The 18,343-nt window shown below is 35.9% G+C and overlaps 1 protein-coding gene across 1 annotated transcript; it reads right to left on the bottom strand.

Moving 5' to 3' along the window:
- Positions 1–696: 696 nt before the first annotated feature.
- cetn2 (centrin, EF-hand protein, 2) lies at positions 697–18,145 on the bottom strand. Its single transcript, XM_039765833.1, has 5 exons — positions 17,971–18,145; positions 9,501–9,659; positions 6,812–6,940; positions 5,540–5,677; positions 697–1,287 (listed from the first exon to the last, which is right to left on the bottom strand). The coding sequence occupies exons 1-5, from the start codon at positions 17,971–17,973 to the stop codon at positions 1,198–1,200; spliced, it is 519 nt and encodes a 172-aa protein (XP_039621767.1). The 5' UTR covers positions 17,974–18,145; the 3' UTR covers positions 697–1,197.
- Positions 18,146–18,343: the final 198 nt, after the last annotated feature.

The following is an 18,343-nucleotide window of genomic DNA, read 5'->3' as shown; positions in this document are numbered from 1 at the left end:
ATATTCCAACAAAACAAAGACCCAAAACACAGTTCGAAATCTACAAAGGCATTCATACAGAGAGAGAAGTACAATGTTCTGAAATGGCCGTCACAGTCCCCCGACTTGAATATCATCGAAAATCTATGGGATGATTTGAAGCAGGCTGTCCATGCTCGGCAGCCATCAAATTGAACTGAACTGGAGAGATTTTGTATGGAAGAATGGTCAAAAATACCTCCATCTAGAATCCAGACACTCATCAAAGGATACAGGAGGCGTCTAGAGGCTGTTATATTTGCAAAAGGAGGCCCAACTAAGTATATATCACCGTTTCAGGTGCACCTGTCTAATTCTGTTATGATGCATAGTGCATATTTTCTGTTAATCCAATAAACTTAATGTCACTGCTGAAATACTACTGTTTCCATAAGGCATGTCATATATTAAAAGAAAGCTGCTACTTTAAAAGCTCAGCATAAACAAAAATCTAAAGAATGAAGAGGGGTTCCCAAACTTTTTCATATGACTGTATATGAAGTATTGAAGTGGACTCACTGAAGGATCCTGATCTTGGCCTTCCTATCATTAAACAGATGAAAATTTGAAAATAAGACTATTGATGAAACCAACACATACTCTCAAAGCTCTGCAGATTTCAAGACTGAAGACAATTAAAAATGACAAACTGCCAAGCAAGAACTTACACGAAGAGAGTTGAGTTCTGCTTATTAACATTCAAGTACTTAAAATATATTTTTTATTCACAGATACAATCACAGCTGTAGAAAACATAGAAGATAATTAAAAACAAAACATTAAGGAGGAATAAAAAAAAAGATAACTGGGTAACACAAACATTTAAACATTTTTATATTTGTTTACTAGAACCATTTAAGAGTACATAAACTATCAATATCTCTTTATAACTTTATGTAAAATTATTCTATAATTTTAAAATGTGTCATAACTCCTGAAGTACATTAAGGCTTTTCTAGAAATCAATAGATTACTTTGTATCATAGATAAATGGCACATTTACTTTCGATTCAAAACATCTGATTAAATATTTTTGTAAAAGTTTTTTTCTCTCTTTTTTGTTTAGTTATATACACATTTGGTAAACATACATATATATTACTTTTTAGTAACAGGGAACACATTTTAAGAATACAAAAAAAAACCAAAACAACAACAATAAATATAGAACTTGTCCATCTAGTAGAGGCTGGTCTTTTTCATTATACGCAGGAATTCTTGTTCGTTCACCTCTCCATCTCCATCTCTGTCTGCTTCATCAATCATTTCCTTTTAAGAAAAAGAAAGACAGGCAAAGTAATCATTAAGTATTTCACAGACAAAAAACCTGTAACATGTAGTTAAGTTATATTAAATTTCCTGTTTAGTCATGCAAAATAGGGTAAATCTGCAAAATGTAACTAGCTAAAGTCCTCCACACTCATCCTCTTAGCTGTAATGGAAGGTAAAAAAGTGTAATGTGTTTATTTCACATTAGGTACAGTTGCCAGCATATTAAGAGTAACTGTCTCACACGTTACCTGGCTGACAGAGAATGAAGGAGCTACTACGGAGGACTACGACACACAGTCCAAACTCAAGACAAGACTGTTTAAACAGGCCTGTATAGACCTGAGCATCTTTTTAATCTCTGTAGCATACCACATTCTAAAATATGTTCTAGAAAACCAGAATTATCTCAGGTGCTACTAGCTCGATACTGACCACAACACTGGTTGCAAGCAGAAATTCTGTTTTATTGAGCAATTTAAGAAACAAAAAGCAAAAAAAGAATGATTTGTTTCTGTGTACTTCAGCACAGTGTTCACTTTTTTGTTTCATTCCCTCCACTTCAGATAAAAATAAATTTTGAAAAAATCAACTTCCAAGTATCTCTTATTACAATCACTGCACAAACATAAAACTAAGACTAATGAATGGTCCATTATATAAATGCAAGTACTAATGTTTGAAGAAAATCATTTCCTTAGAACAAGAATAAAGCGTACTACAAATCAGCAAAGTGGTAGATTTTGAAAAAGAAAGCATGCATGTACCTATCAAATGGCGAGGACTAGGGCGGGCAACAGAGAAAAATGACTGCTGTTGATGCTTATGCAGCAAAAATGCCAATTTTGCCTTCATTGTTCTTAAATTTGTGGGGTACTATTTTATACCATATATTAAAGAAAACATCATGTTTTATGCAAATATAAGCTGAATACAGAATTAAACGTTTATTTCATGATTTTAACCTGCACAGAAGAGAATCTGAACACGTTCCTTATACCTTATTACTCCCAAAGCCCTGTTGCAAAATGCTTTGTATCTGAGTTTGAGCCTAAATTGACCACCGTTATCCATCTACAGTTCATATGAAAAAGTTTGGGAACCACTCTTAATTCTTTGGATTTTTGTTTATCATTGGCTGAGCTTTAAAAGTAGCAACTTCCTTTAAATATATGGAAACACTAGTATTTCAGAAGTGACATTAAGTTTATTGGATTAACAGAAAATATGCAAAATGCATCATAAAATTAGACAGGTGCATACATTTGGCCACCCCAACAGAGATATTACATCAATACTTAGTTGAGCCTCCTTTTGCAAATATAACAGCCTCTAGATGCCTCCTATAGCCTTTGATGAGTGTCTGGATTCTTGATGGAGTTATTTTTGACCATTCTTCCATATAAAATCTCTCCAGTTCAAGTTAAATGTGATGGCTGCTGAGCATGCCGAGAATATCCAACCCCTGCATAACTTCGACTTTGTGACTGATGCTTGAACATTATCCTGAAGAATTTGTTGATATTGGGTTGAATTCATCCGACCCTCGACTTGGGCCCCAGTCCCTGAACTAGCCACACAGCATGATGGAACCTCCACCAAATTTGGCAGTAGGTAGCAGGTGTTTTTCTTGGAATGCGGTGTTGTTCTTCCACCATGCAAAGCGCTTTTTGTTATGACCAAATAACTCAATGTCTGTCTCATCAGTCCAAAGCACTTTATTCCAAAATGAATCTGGCTTGTCTTTCTCATCACCCTGCCATACAGATGTTCTTTGTGTAAATTACACTGAATTGTAGAACAATGTACAGATACACCACCTGCAGCAAGATGTTCTTGCAGGTCTTTGGAGGTGATCTGTGGGTTGTCTGTAACCATTCTCACAATCCTGCACATATGTCACTCCTGGATTTTTCTTTGCCTGCCAGACCTGAGTTTAACAGCCACTGTGCCTGTGGCCTTCCATTTCCTGATTACATTCCTCACAGTTGAAACTGACAGTTTAAACCTCTGAAGCAGCTTTTTGTAGCCTTCCCCTAAAGCATGATACTGAACAATCTTTGTTTGCAGATCTTTTGAGAATTGCTTTGAGGATCCCATGCTGTCACTCATCAGAGGAGAGTCAAAGGGAAGCACAACTTGTAATTGACCACCTTAAATACCTTTTCTCATGATTGGACACTAGGGAATCCATTCCCGGGAGCCGGGATTCACGGACATTTTTCATTCCCACATTCCCGGGAGTGAAACTGCTGTAATTCCTGGGAAACCGAGAACAGTCAAGCTCGCACATATAGCGTGTAAAAGTGTAAAAATCGATCAAGAAATAACAGAGTTAGAGTTGAAAATAATTAAGTGGCATGGTTTTTTGGCCCATGGTTGATTTGACATACAGATTTACATACAGGGCGGCCAGTCTGAGATCTCATTTCTTCTAACACACTGGTCATCCTACATGCACCCATACAATCAGATTGTGTAATTACCCCGATCTACATGCTGTCAAATAAACAAACCATACACCGTGGCGCAACGTAAAGGGCGAAATACGTGTCGTGTTACGTACTCATTGCATAGTTCTACTGTCAAATAATGCAATATTATATATATATATATATATATATATATATATATATACTGATGCTCTATGTAAGAAAGGTCAGAGCCAACTATACTTTCTGAGAAGGTTGGCATCCTTCAACATCTGCAATAAGATGCTGCAGATGTTCTACCAGACGGTTGTGGCGAGTGCTCTTTTCTACGCAGTGGTGTGCTGGGGTGGCAGCATAAAGGTGAAAGATGCCTCAAGCCTGGACAAACTTGTTAAGAAGGCAGGCTCCATTGTAGGATTAAAGTTGGACAGTTTAACATCTGTGGCAGAGTGACGGGCACTATGCAAACTCCTGTCAATCATGAAGAATCCACTGAACAGTGTCATTTCCAGGCAGAGGAGTAGCTTCAGTGACAGACTTTTGTCACTGTCCTGCTCCACTGAAAGACTGAGGAGATCGTTCCTCCCCCACGCTATGCGACTCTTCAATTCCACCCAGGGGAGTAAATGCTAACATTACTCAAAGTTATTGTCTGCTTTTTTATTTTTTTTTTCATTTTTATTACTATTTAATTTAATATATATTTTTTTTTTGTATCAGTATATTGCTGCTGGATTATGTGAATTTCCCCTTTGGATTAATAAAGTATATATATAGCTATAGCATTTTTAATGTAGGTAGATCATTTCGACCTGGTCATTTTAAAAGTAGCTCACAAGACGAAAAAGTGTGGGCACCCCTGAACTAGATACATTTACTTATATGACAGCATGAACTGCTTGTAGATAAGGTTAGTCTTTTATTGGTGTTAACATACTGCAGTAGTTTTATTAAAAATAAGTGTCGGTCGTTCTAAAACCGTTCACATGTGAGATGCCCGTGCACTGTGTCATCCCCGGGAGCCCGGGATTCCCGAATTCTAGGGAATGGATTGCCTATTGGACACACCTGTCTATGAAGTTCAAGGCTTGACGAGCTAATCCAACCAATTTGGTGTTGCAAGTATTGAGTATTGAGCAGTTACATGCATTCAAATCAGTAAAATTACAAGGGTATCCAAATTTTTGCACAGCCAGTTTTTCACATTTGCTTTTATTTTAATAAAACTAAATACTGCTTCACCAAAAATCTTTGTTTGAAAAACACCCCAGTACTCAGAGGTTCCTAGGAAATGAAAGACATACCACTGTTATCTTTTTTTGTTAAAAGTAGAGTAAATTATTATGCAGGCTGAGAGGAGTTCCCAAACGTTTTCATATGACTGTATGTCCCTAGCAAGCAAAGCTTTTCCTAAGCCATCTCTCAGAATTCAGCATCATTCCTACCACCTACTGAACAGCAATTGCACAGTTTAGCTGCTTGACATAATATTCAATACTGTGAATAGTTCTTGCCTAAAATCGGTTTGCTGAACTCTGCTCTGTTACTGAAGCAGGGGTTTGACAACCTTTCCTGGAAAAAATGCAACTTTTGTTATTTGCTGCGTCAAATGAACTACAAAGGGTTTGATACAATACAATAGGTATACCATCATCTTTCCTTGCAAGATCATCCAGTTCTGCAGAACAGATTGAGAAGAGCTTTTTCAGCTTCCATAACACCCACTGCCTAGGTGACTAGAACTGAACTTGAGTAACCAGTGGTGGAAGAAGAAAATCAAAAAGATGCCTTGACTTGCATGATCCCTTAAATTAACAAACCTGTAGCTCCTCATCTGTGAGGTTTTCCCCAAGCTCCTTAGCAACTCTTTTTAGGTTTCGGAATGAGATTTTCCCAGTCTCATCATCATCAAATAAGCGAAATGCTTTTAATATTTCTTCTTTTGAGTCCTTTTCTGCCTATAGATTAAAAAAATATATTTATTTTGCTTATTCTCATAAAACAAGGATATCATAAAACAAAATGTAAATAAATACATTAATAAATTAAAAAAATGAAATTTACTATTTTTACATTTTTAGTATTACTTGGCATAAATTGACTAAATTGACACTACAACTGGTTTACTTGTGCAACTTATCAGTAAAATGTTTTTTTATTCTTATTTTTAAAATAAAAGCAGCAGTGCTTCTTTATTCATAAATGGGAAGCGGGGCTCAGGTCTACAGGAATACCAGTAGCTACAAGAAGCAGCCTTGGGAGGACAGTCACAAGACTTCCAGAGGATGTTCCAGGTTGCAGAAGCAACTCTCTAGTAACCATAGCAACTGGGTAAAAGATGCTCATGGGTATTATCAAACTGAAGGTAGAGTTGAGAGGGGTGCCATGGCAAGCACTTGTCTGGTGGGGAGAAGAGAGGCCAGAGGTCTATGTGTGAGGGAAGGAGGGATATAGAAAGTGGGAAAAGGGCTGTGATTAGTAGAAGTTTTTGTTGTGAGGCAGTGGGTGAGCCATACCAGGAAGAAGGAAGTATGACACACTTTTAGGTAGGCCCAGAGCAGTTTAGTTTATACTTTTACTTAATCTACCTTGTTTATTTGTTCATAAATGTACAATTTATGTATAATTTGGTCTCTTTTGCATTATTGTAGGATACTACTTAAAAGTCTGATCTTGTTCGCAGTTTACATGCATATATTCTACATGCCAAGCCACTTAAAATTCAATAAAAAGTACTACATACATGCAGGTAAGGAAAACAGATATGATAAACAGAAAATGGGAGACTTAAGTGTAAAAAGTAAATTTAATAGTTAAATAACCAAGCTATGCTGAACAGTCCCAATTACAATCAAACCACCAACCAAAAATCCTCTTTAGTCAATTAGAGAACTTTAAATTGGCCCTATACAAGTAACAAAGTCCTACAAGTGTGGCAATATGTCAAGGGTTGCTTTGTGACTTACATCCTATGCTGTAAGGATGGGCTGAGCTGTCCACAAAATAATCATGAATAGACTAGCATTGTTTTTTTTATCTTTGCATAACTAAAAAGTAGTGTTTTACTTGTGCTATAAGGATTTTATGGTTACCATTTTCTGGGTCATTACTCCCAAGAAGTCACTGAAATCAATTTTTCCTGTGCTTTCTTTATCAATTTCAGCAATCATTTTCTTAATTTCTTCCTTTTTTGGTTCAAATCCCAGAGCTCTCATTGCTACCTAGAAAAAGAAAAACTTTTTGTATTTACCATGAGCGTAAAGACTGAGATTCAGATTATGCACACAAACATCAAACATTCATATACAAAATATCTTCATAAATTAAGATTTAATAATATAGAACAAAAAACAATCCATGATCATAATATATTCTTAGATTTGGGGAAAAAGATTTGATTATTTGCCAGATAGTGTTTGATTTCATTACTAATCTTTCAACAGCATTATTTGGAGGGGTGCCAGACAGGATAAAATGATGCAATGCAAAAATCTTTTGCGATTATCTACAACCACTTTACTCAAGTGTACTTAACTGATCCTCAATAATTAATTGGAAAAGCTATGTCCAATATGATCTAAAACTAGAAAGAAAAACAATATAAAACTCTTTACCAGGAATGGCACGAAGTTTCTTTAGAATTTACCAATCATCCTAACATAAGCCCAAATATGCTCTCTCATATATTTCACTTTTGAACTTTTAACATTGATGAGTATCTATCTCTTAATGTTGGGTATGGGTGAGGTGTTAATAATGTTTAAATTAAGATACATTTTAATTATCAGGAAGGTTTTACTGACCGTATTCTTGACTGATTCAATAAAATTTAAAAAATGCACTATTTCTATTTACTTTTAAGATTACCATCTTTTGAGAGACTTTCACATGATGATTGAATATCAATTCCTTGAAAAATGTGTGCTTTCGGTTGCTATGTCTCTGGCATTCCTACAGATAGCGCATTACAAACATCAGATTGCTCAGCGGGACTGGACACGCAGACCTTACTTACTGTTTTATTGTATAATAGATAGATGTTAGTCTCTAAAAGAAAGTAGTTATTTCAGATTCTCTTTCAACTTCCAATTATCTGTATATCCTAAAGGAATTTATTGTATTTTTCAAGAGTATGACAATGTCAACCAAGCTGCCAAGCTATTGGCAATGCATCTACTGTAAAAAACTTCTACAGCTATCTAGCAATTGTGGAAGATACCAGAAAGGTCTAGTCTTAAACAATGTTCTCAGTTGTCCACAATCACATTTAATGAGACAACAAAAATTGGAACAAATAAACACCATCATTGAATATAAGCGAATATTAAAAGTACTATAAACACACTATTTCTGCGTTGGTGGTTAAAGATACCTTTAGCCATTACAGAATCAAATGCTGCTCCTTACTTGCATTTTCTGCTTCTCTTTCTTTCTTTCTATTTTACACACATTAAAGGTGATTTCTTGTAGCTGAACAAACAGTTTTTGCATGTATGGTAATATGTGGATGCATTACTGTTTCATCTTCTGTTCCAAAGTGAAGTTACTTAACAGTGCTTTGTAAGAGCTCTCACTATTGCAGGTTAATGTATCCTTTATTTAAACCTACTTACATCAGTTCCCTGAGGCTGTAACAATGGAAAGAGCTATACAAAATAAACAAAGATACAGCATAAAGCAAGGCATATACTGTACATATTTAGAGTATGACAAGGAGGAACCATTCTGGTGACTTTCCAAAAAAATAAAAAGGGTAATTATTATAAAACAAGCAGAGGTACCCAGTCACTACAATGGTTACAAATTTAATAAAAATGGTTTAAAATGTATGGAGAATTTTTGAAGAAATATGGTACCACCTGTTATATAAGAGCTAAGGTAAGATACACATACTGTATGTCACTTGAAGTAAGGCAGAGTCATGCAACAGTTTGGCAAATGATTGGCTCCTCCATTCAACCAACATCCAGCTCTCCTGCCACAAAGCCCTTTATTTCTTGCATGCTCCTATTAAATAGCTTAAATACACCACACTCCTTCCATTGGTGCCATTCATAACCCAAGTTACATTTAAAAAGTTATAAATAGGCACATGCTAAATATATTACTAAACACGTTAGTATGCACATAATTCAATGTCCATGGGATGTTTTACTTTAAACCAATAGCAACTGCACTGAAGAAATATGCAACAAAATGCAAAAATACTATAATATCCTATAATAAATACTAATATCCTGTAAAAATGCTACAATATATACTTTACCTCTGGACTGCTAGACTGTTGACCTGAAGGTCTTATGGCCTCTTGCATATTCTCCTTTGCCTCACTGTCTTTCTCCAAGAAGAACGTCTGACAACCACACTTTCTTGCATCTGTGCTCTTGCCTGTTGCCCCCAAAATGCTACTCCGCTTGGAAGTACCTGCCTTCTTGTTGTGCCATATACATGGCTTCATCTCTTACAAGTGTGGTTGTCCTTTTTATTGCAGTGGAGTATTGGCTAGCTTAGGCCTTGCTAGCTGGGCCACCCAAAAAGAAATAACTGCATACTTCAAACATACATACATATATATACTATATACACACACATACATACATAGAAGCCACTCCCATTTTAAACTTCTGCAATTAAAAAATTTGAAATTAACCTGTGATAAACCATTAATAAATGCTTTGCATTAGTGGAGGAAATAGGAGGCGGTGGAACTTTATTTTCTGTTTTTAGACAATTTCTGTTGATTAAACAATTGTTTAATTTCATAGTTAGCAAGCGACTGACCTTCAGTTCCTTCACATCTATGTAGCCAGAGCCATCAGTATCAAAAAGGTCAAAAGCTTCCCTTATCTCTTGCTTCTGTTCCTCTGTCAGTTCTGGTTTGGGGCCAGCCTTTTTACGTTGTGAAGTTGCACCCAATGATGGCTTCTTATAGTTGGAGGCCTATACAAGCAAATACACATTCATACTTGTTAGTACAAAACACTGTAGCCACTAGGGTTGTTAAAATTCAACAAATATGGTAAATGTTTTGCATAAAGAATCAGAAGCTGTAGCAAACTCTGCATTTATATGTCAAACTAAATTAGCTCAAAATTGGCAGATATCATTTTCTGTGTGTTTACACTTGAAGGTCACATGGACTACAATGTGCCTTTGGTATGTCTGCTAGCATGATATCAAGGTTTAACTACATATTCTATGTTTCATGCTTATGTGGCTGGTTTAAACATAACTTTGGAAGCTGGATTTTTAAATATGCACCATGTGTGCTCTTGTAAAATGCCTTTGAATTTTTCCTCAGCCTTACCGTCTAGCTGTGAATTCTCTCTACATCTCTAGGTTGCTCTGTGCTTGTGTGCGTTAAAAGTCAGTAATTAGACATGGTGCTTTGCACCATGTAACTTCAGAACAGTCGCAGTACTGATATAAAGGAAAGCACTTGGAAAGGAAAACAGCTCTTTTTTTAAATAAAATGCTTGCACCTTTGCAAAAGGTTTCATTTTTAAAAGCTAATTAATCATAATTGTTAATCTAATCAATTAGCAAACCACTTGTTAGCTGCAGCATCACACCTAACAACATGTCACTGACCTAAAAAAGAAAAGCCATCCTTTGTCTACAGAACAGGTTCAGTCCTTCTTGGAATGTAGCTATATACAGTAAATCCTGAGCTGTTGTAGTAGGATTGTGCACAATTACACTCAAAAAAGACTATATTTCCTTATGAAATTAACAAGATAAAATTTACTCTGGGGCGGCACGGTGGCGCAGTGGTAGCGCTGCTGCCTCGCAGTTAGAAGACCTGGGTTCGCTTCCCGGGTCCTCCCTGCGTGGAGTTTGCATGTTCTCCCCGTGTCTGCGTGGGTTTCCTCCGGCGCTCCGGTTTCCTCCCACAATCCAAAGACATGCAGGTTAGGTGGATTGGCGATTCTAAATTGGCCCTAGTGTGTGCTTGGTGTGTGGGTGTGTTTGTGTGTGTCCTGTGGTGGGTTGGCACCCTGCCCAGGATTGGTTCCTGCCTTGTGCCCTGTGTTGGCTGGGATTGGCTCCAGCAGACCCCCGTGACCCTCTGTTCGGATTCAGCGGGTTAGAAAATGGATGGAAATTTACTCTATGCTCTGCGTAAGTGAATGTCCCATAGAGTTTTAGTGATGTTCAGATATGTTGATTGAAGTGGTCATGGAAAGCATCTAAATTCACCCTGGTGTTCAAGAAACCACTTTCAAATTACTTTAGAAAAATCTACAACTTTTATCAATGCAGCACAAAGTGCTTTACAATGAAAATAGCTAAATCAAGACAGTTACAAAAAAGAAACTGAAAAAGAAAGAACAATTAATTGGTAGAAGGTTCTTTAAAACTGTACAAATCAGATAAACAAAACTGCCAACTTAATAAGCAAAAGCTTACAGCCAAATGGCCAAGGAGGAGAAGAAAAACAAAAGCTCAGGTGGTGAAGAAAGTGGACAAAATAAGCATCTGGGGTCATGTTTCCTAAAGTGGGCTCTGTGAGACAAGATGTCCTTAATAATGAATAACATTATGGCATAAAAAAACTAAAATAACATTCATCACTTTCAAAATACTGACGTATGCTGTATGTGAAATGATTTTTATTTTGTAAAATCTCACATATGCTATAAAATGTAGTTTTTAAAAATAATTAAAGGATGTTTTAAGTTTTTCAAGTCTAAGTATTTGTTCACAAACATGGCATATATATGCATTTGCTATGCGAAATTGTGTTCTACAGTTAAGCGCTTGCTATAAATATCTTGCCCTCACTGGCACTTTACATTGGAGGCTAATGGGGCATGAGGCATCATCGGAAAATAAAAGCTTAAAAACGTAACCAGAAAACACCCAAGACAGTTGTCAAGTATTGATCTGTCTCTTGCAATTAAACACACATTATAAATACTGTAGTTTATACAAGTCATTTTTGAAAACAAAAAACACCAATATTATGAGCTTCAGAAATTTTAAAAGAAAAGCAGCTGTGCACACCATGTCAACATTTGTCGTCTTCTTCAATAATCTTACCATCCCAGGTTGAGATTTCCTTTTGAAAGACCAAATCACAGTAAACTTTTTATGCCACATGGTTGGTTTTGATTTACTTCTGTATTTATGTGAGGACTCACAGAAGTGAATGCAAAACATATCCTTACCATGAGAAAAACAGTACCAAGAATATGTGATAAAATTACTTCCAGATTCCTTTTGTTGTCACAAAGAAAATGGGAAACACAGAAGGCATGTTTTCTTATATTGAAACGTTTGCTGCTTCATCAGTAAATTTTTAGAGTTTTGTTTTCTCATGGAGCCCTGTATCATATTAACCTCTATTGTAAAGCAGCAGTGGGGGCACAATATTTTTTAAATGTACAGAAAATTCTTAACTTCAGAACAACAATTTGCATTCCAAATGAATATATACCATGTTTGTGCAGAAATAACTTCAACTTGAAAAATACCAAACTTATCTGTTAACAGCACTGCACCTAGTGATCGACACTGTTTCCAGTGTAAGTTCTAACCTATGCCAGGCCGCGGTCACATGGCCTAACAAGATTCACACCGGTTTAATCAGGGCACATCTATTTATTGCTAATTCGCGTATAACCCAAATCAGAATACCAACTCATGTTACACTGTTACTTCATTAATGCAATCTGAAATAGTTGTGTTGGTATAGTTTTATTTTTGGTTTCTTTGTTATATGGCAGTTTGTGTCTTTAAAAATTAGACAACTTTTAAAAAAAAATTAAATAAAATTCTGAAATATAGAAATTCTATCTTATAATCTTGCAATAGTTGATAGTTAAAATATGGGTCATTAAGGGAAACTGGAGTTGCTAGTAATGTGGAAAACACAATATATATAGACCCAGAACCCATACTGTGCAACCATTAACTTCTAGTTCCATTAATTCACAAAAAAATCTGCATCTTTCAATTCTGTGCAGATATCAATGAAAAAATGTAATATGATAGTAGTACTTGACATTTGGGTTTATTAATGCTGGTGAAAAAGAAGCTCCAGATATCTTTTGTTTACTTTGCAACAAAATGTTAGCTAACAGACATTTGGAAAAAACCATCGAACTTATAAAGATAAAGACATTTCTGTCTTTAAAAGAAACCTTGAAGGTCTTATTTCTAAAAGTTTAAATGTTTAAAAAAGTTAAGATGGAAAACAGAAGCATTTTATAAATATATTACCACAGTCAGGGCTGTGGAGTCGGAAGATAAATCCTTCGACTCCGACTCCTTAGTTTCTGGTACTTCTGACTCCAACTCCTCTGTATTTAATATGCCAATGTATTTTCCATGTTGATTAAAGAAAGGCAACATGCACATCGTTTAACCACAGAACTACTGGCTAGGAAGCTGACTCTCTGCCATATTGGCCAGTAAAGACAAGAACCCCATAACATACATCAGGCCATAGCACACACCTACACCTACATCATCACACTTGTTTACACCCAATTGAACTTGTTAAACACATTATATCTGGAAATAAAATGAAAACACTTTTTGTAATGTACCATAATCCAGATTACAATATGTGAATGTCAGGTTGTATAATAGCTCAGCTGAACTTCACACTAGTAGTAACACAACTACGCACTGGGCTTTATTCTTACATCAGATAAGTACTTAATTATGCCTATTGCTTGTGAAATGGGACATTTGAATTTGCTGTATTTTGTTTTTTCATTACAATTTAAATTTATTAGGAGTCGGAGTCAGTACATTATTACCGACTCTGTATCCAGGTACCCAAAATTGTCTCCGACTCCACAGCCCTGATCACAGTGCTCTCACTATTGGTAAATCACTTATTAAACCTTGCTTAAAAGATATCACCTCATGTATGTTTGGCAAAGATTCTGTTAAAAAAAACTTTAAGCTATCTCTTTTCAACACTACTGTATCAAGGTGTACTAATGATATTGCTGATGACATTATTATTGCTGCAGACTCATCTAGTTGTAATGCATAAGGATCACATACATGTAATTATGAAAGAACTTCTTTCATGATTACATGTATGTTACCTTTATAATAATAATAATAATAATAGTTTTATTTACGTAGCACCTTTCATACATTCAAGGACACTTTAAAATTCAATACAATTCAATAAACACATTAACAAGACAGTAGAACACATACAAGAAAAAATAATACTCATTGAAAAGATGTGTTTTTAACAGGAGTTTGAAATGAACAATAGATTTTTCCTTTGCGAAGGCTGAGAGGAAGACCATTCCAAATTTTTGGGGCCATCACACTGAAAGCTCTGCCACCCATAGTTACTAACCTGTATTTAGGTACAATGAGTTAGCGTCCAAAGATCTTAATGCATGGGGCAGGAGTGTAAGGAAGCAGCAGCTCAGACAGATAAGGAGCTAAACCATGAAGTGCTTTAAAGGTGAGAATAATAATTTTACATTTGATTTGTGTAGAAACTGGTAACCAATGCAAATCATAGAGGACAGGAGTGATGTGAGCAGATTTTTAATGAGTGAGGAGGACCCCGCCCAGCTCCCCATTCCTGACGTCACACTTCCTCCTCCCCTCGGCCCGCAGCCTCTGTCTCAGATTAGTGCGATTAAATTGCTCCTGCAAGCAAAGTCGTAACATCAACCGGAGAGTTCAAGCAAATTATAGAAAAAAACCTGATGTAAATCCGTTAAGTAGTTCTCTCATGAAAAGCGGACAGAGAGACATTGGACTTGTGTGTGTGTGTGTGTGTATTATATATATATATATATATATATAAAAAATATACAAACATGCATACTGTATATATACATTATATATATAATGAGAGAGAGAGATGATTTTAAGAAAAAAAAACTGGAGAATTTGTTTTTATGTGAAAGTTTGGAAATTAATACCATGGGAGAGAATTTACTGAACTACCTTGATAATTTCATAAAAATATATTAAATTACCTGGGAAAAATGTACAGCATTATGCAAAGATGGTGCAAAAGCAGTGGTAGCTAAAGAGACTGGTCCTGTAACAAGAGTTAAGAATGTTGTAGAAAACTAATCACTGCATTTTCACAGATATGCATTACAAAAAAAAAAAAAAAAAAAAAAAGATTTCAGTTACATTAAAATTCAGTTTTAGAATAGGCAATGTTGATTATTAAAGTTATTAAAATTTCCTCTAAAGGTTGTGTAACTAAATATTAGGTTAAGGGTCCCATCACTTTGTCCAAGCCATTTTCATTGTGTTATTATTTGAAATATTCTGTTGAATCTAAATTTTGACTTTTATTAAATATGGAATAAACAATGATGGGTGCCAATTGTAAGCTTTAAGTTATTTCGGAGATAATTGTGGGCTCTTCTTTTTCGTGGAAGGGTACTAGCAACTTTGCATATGTCTGCAATTATGTCAATGTTAGTCTTGTGTAATCTTCTTCATTGATCCCAGTATCATACACTAAATGGCTACAAAGGGTTTTAGCCACGTGGAAGTGCTACATAACAACACAACCAATTACTGAAAAAAGAACACACACAAAAATGTGTATGGGAGAATTATTATTCCTAAAGAGGGAAACAGCATGAGGGGACAGTGATTACAGCCTAACAAGTCATTGGCTCTACACAATGTCCACATAGGTTTTGGCCATTATTGGACCATGAATAGCAATCCCTATACCTTATGGCTGCCATGTAATAGCTCCTCACACAAACACAGATCTATTCTCATACCTAATAGTTGGTAACAGACATTGTGGGTTGAAGATAACCTTTGGCTTTCTTCCAAATGTAAACCCTTAGGCAAGAGGGTGAAGGGCTAGTCACTATACCATATTAATCTTTTAAATTGCTTAGGAATCCAGGTTTTGTGCTCCTTACATGAGGTTAGGCATCAATGTGCAAAGGCCTCAGATACAAACAATTTCCATATGACAGCCACAAATTCCATCCATGTATAAAGATCATTACACACAGCTTTTTCTGAGGTTGTTGCAGAGATGCAGATTCCATTCTGTGGGACTTTTTAACCCTGTAGTTTTGTGGCACTCAGAAACTATTCCAAATGGCATTCATCTATTCATCTTTGGCAAGCTTTTACTTATGATTTCTGGTTCTCTTTTTTGATACATCTTATGCATATGCTTTCATTACTGTTTTGAGAATATTTTGGCTTGACACATGAAATACGTTTTCAGTTGGTGACCGATGTATTTTCAATTTAAGCCCCAATTATTCAGCCTCTTTGAAACTCTATTAATTGCCTCATGTTACTTCAAAATTCATATATAGAAATGCAGATTGCCAGACCCTTTTAAGAACAGACATATGCTGCTAAATGGCAAATCAATCTAATAATGCGACTTGCCTTTGCAACTGCATTTGTAATTATGATTTAGTTACTTCAAAGATAAACTCCTTTTTCAAGTAGTATTTCTGTTATTTTGACCATGCCTGTGTACGTGTATACATATATTTGTACACACATACACACAGTTCCAAGCAATAGTTTGGAAACTTCTAGCTAAACTATATATTTTGTTCACATTCAAAGAGAAAATTACTAAATACATCTTTGACAGCAAACAAGCTAAAATAATGGCATTTTAATGAAAATGTTAATGCACAGTTAGTTTATTGTATGAACTAAAAAATGTAGAGTAAAGGTGGCATGTGCCAAAGATAGCAGCACCCCCTTTCTCGAAACCTACATCTTGCAAATGCTTTTTGTAGCAGCTGTAAGTCTTTGGATTCTTATTTTAGAACTTTTTCCACATTCTCCCTTGCAGATCACTTCCACATAGAAGACATTTTTGGGATGTCTTGTATGTGCAGCATATTTAAGATGTAGATTTTCAATGATGTTCATGTCTGGGGACTTCGAGGGCCATTTCATAGGTGTCTCCTGGTGTTTCTTAAAATAGTTCATAGCAGATTTCAAAATGTGCTGTGGACCATTGTCTTGTTGTAGAAGCCATCCTTTCTTCCACTTCATTTTTCCGACTGTTTGATTTTCTCCTTGAGGGTTTGTTATTATACAGTGGAATTTATCCCTCCCTTTACTCACACAAGGTTTCATGTACCACTAGCTGCTGCATAACTCCAGTTACAGCAAATCCAACCCCATACTTAACAGTAGGGCAGAATTCTTTTCTTCACATCCCCCCCCCCTCCCCCTTTCTCAGCTACACAAAGGGGGTTTGGTTTGCCTTTCTGCACAGTGCACAAGCAGTTCTTTCAGTCAGTCGTTTTGACCTGTATGGCTCTCCCTTAACTGCCATTTCAGAACATTTCAAACACTGGAAACTGGTAGCTGAAAGCCCTTTGATATTTTTATAGTTTCCCCCTGCTCTGTTGCGATCATTTGGACTAATTTTCAGATCTTCAGTCACTTGTTTTGAACAGCCCATGACTGTTGGGTGTTGCAGGGAGTCTGATGATTTGCGTAATTTATTCTGGCTCTGCTGAAAATTCCTAATGACAATTTTTGACCACAGTAACACCTAATGAAATCTCCCAAAATGGACTAAGGATCTAACAAGTTCTGAGACCTTACAGTTGAATTGGTACCAAGACCTTTGCAAATATTCTACTTTCTCCCTTTTAATCAAATACAGAGTAACTGTACAATAATATTTTCATAAAAATAACTACTTATTGAGTTTAAATTTGCTTGTTGTCAAAGAGTATTTACTCATTTTTACTTCGAGCGAGTTAACAAAATAAGCAGTTTAGCCAGGGGTGTCAATTTGTCCATGTTACTGTATTCATTAAATGCATACAAACCTATATAATTAGCAGAATAACTTTAATGAGCATGTCACTTCAAGTGATGTCTGCCTTGCTAAATCACAGAACGTCATGTCAAATACAAATCCACGTAACACAAACACGTTACTTTAAAACCGACTTCACAACACTACGTTACAGTACACAAATACAAAAAAGGCAATTAATCCCGTTGCACAGTTCACAGGAATACAAGCATAAGAGATGCCACTACATGTACGAATTCTTCTCACAAATTTAACATCAGTATAGGCCAAAGAGTCATCGTACCTGTTTAGTGTTCGATAAAAAAAAACTGTAGTAGCAAGCAACATAAAAACATCTGACTGAATGAGACAACGTGTGAAATGTTTCGGTCGTCGTAAAGAATCTCATGGACACAAAACACTACGATAACGGAACGCGCTTTTTTTTTTGCTCAAGTTAAAAATATTTTCATGAAGATTACTTACCATCACGGCAGTATGTGCAACTTAAAACGCGATAAACAACAAAAAAAATATGAAACACACGGGCTAACAGGTTTTACAAGCCAAAATATTACACTCGCTGACAAACTATATTTGCCAAAAAACAAGACTGTCCAGCAGTACGACTGCCGGAAAACGTACAGCAGCCGTTCGCTTTTTTAACCAATAGCTTATCTAACCAGAACCCCCATATTATTATTGGCTATTTTTTCAGGAGGTGGGCCATTAAGGTTCCAAAAGCCAATTACGGTCTAATGCCTACCCTCCCCTTTGCATTGCTGCGGCAGGATATTTCATTGGTTTTCGACCTGTTGAGGTTGGTGTAAATACCTTCGTTGATTGGATGTGGAACGTT

The sequence above is a fragment of the Polypterus senegalus genome, chromosome 10 (assembly GCF_016835505.1).
Source record: "Polypterus senegalus isolate Bchr_013 chromosome 10, ASM1683550v1, whole genome shotgun sequence".
Classification (NCBI taxonomy): Eukaryota; Metazoa; Chordata; class Cladistia; order Polypteriformes; family Polypteridae; genus Polypterus; species Polypterus senegalus.
The sequence above is the reverse complement of the archived record's forward strand: the minus strand, read 5'-3'. Positions and strand labels throughout refer to the sequence as shown.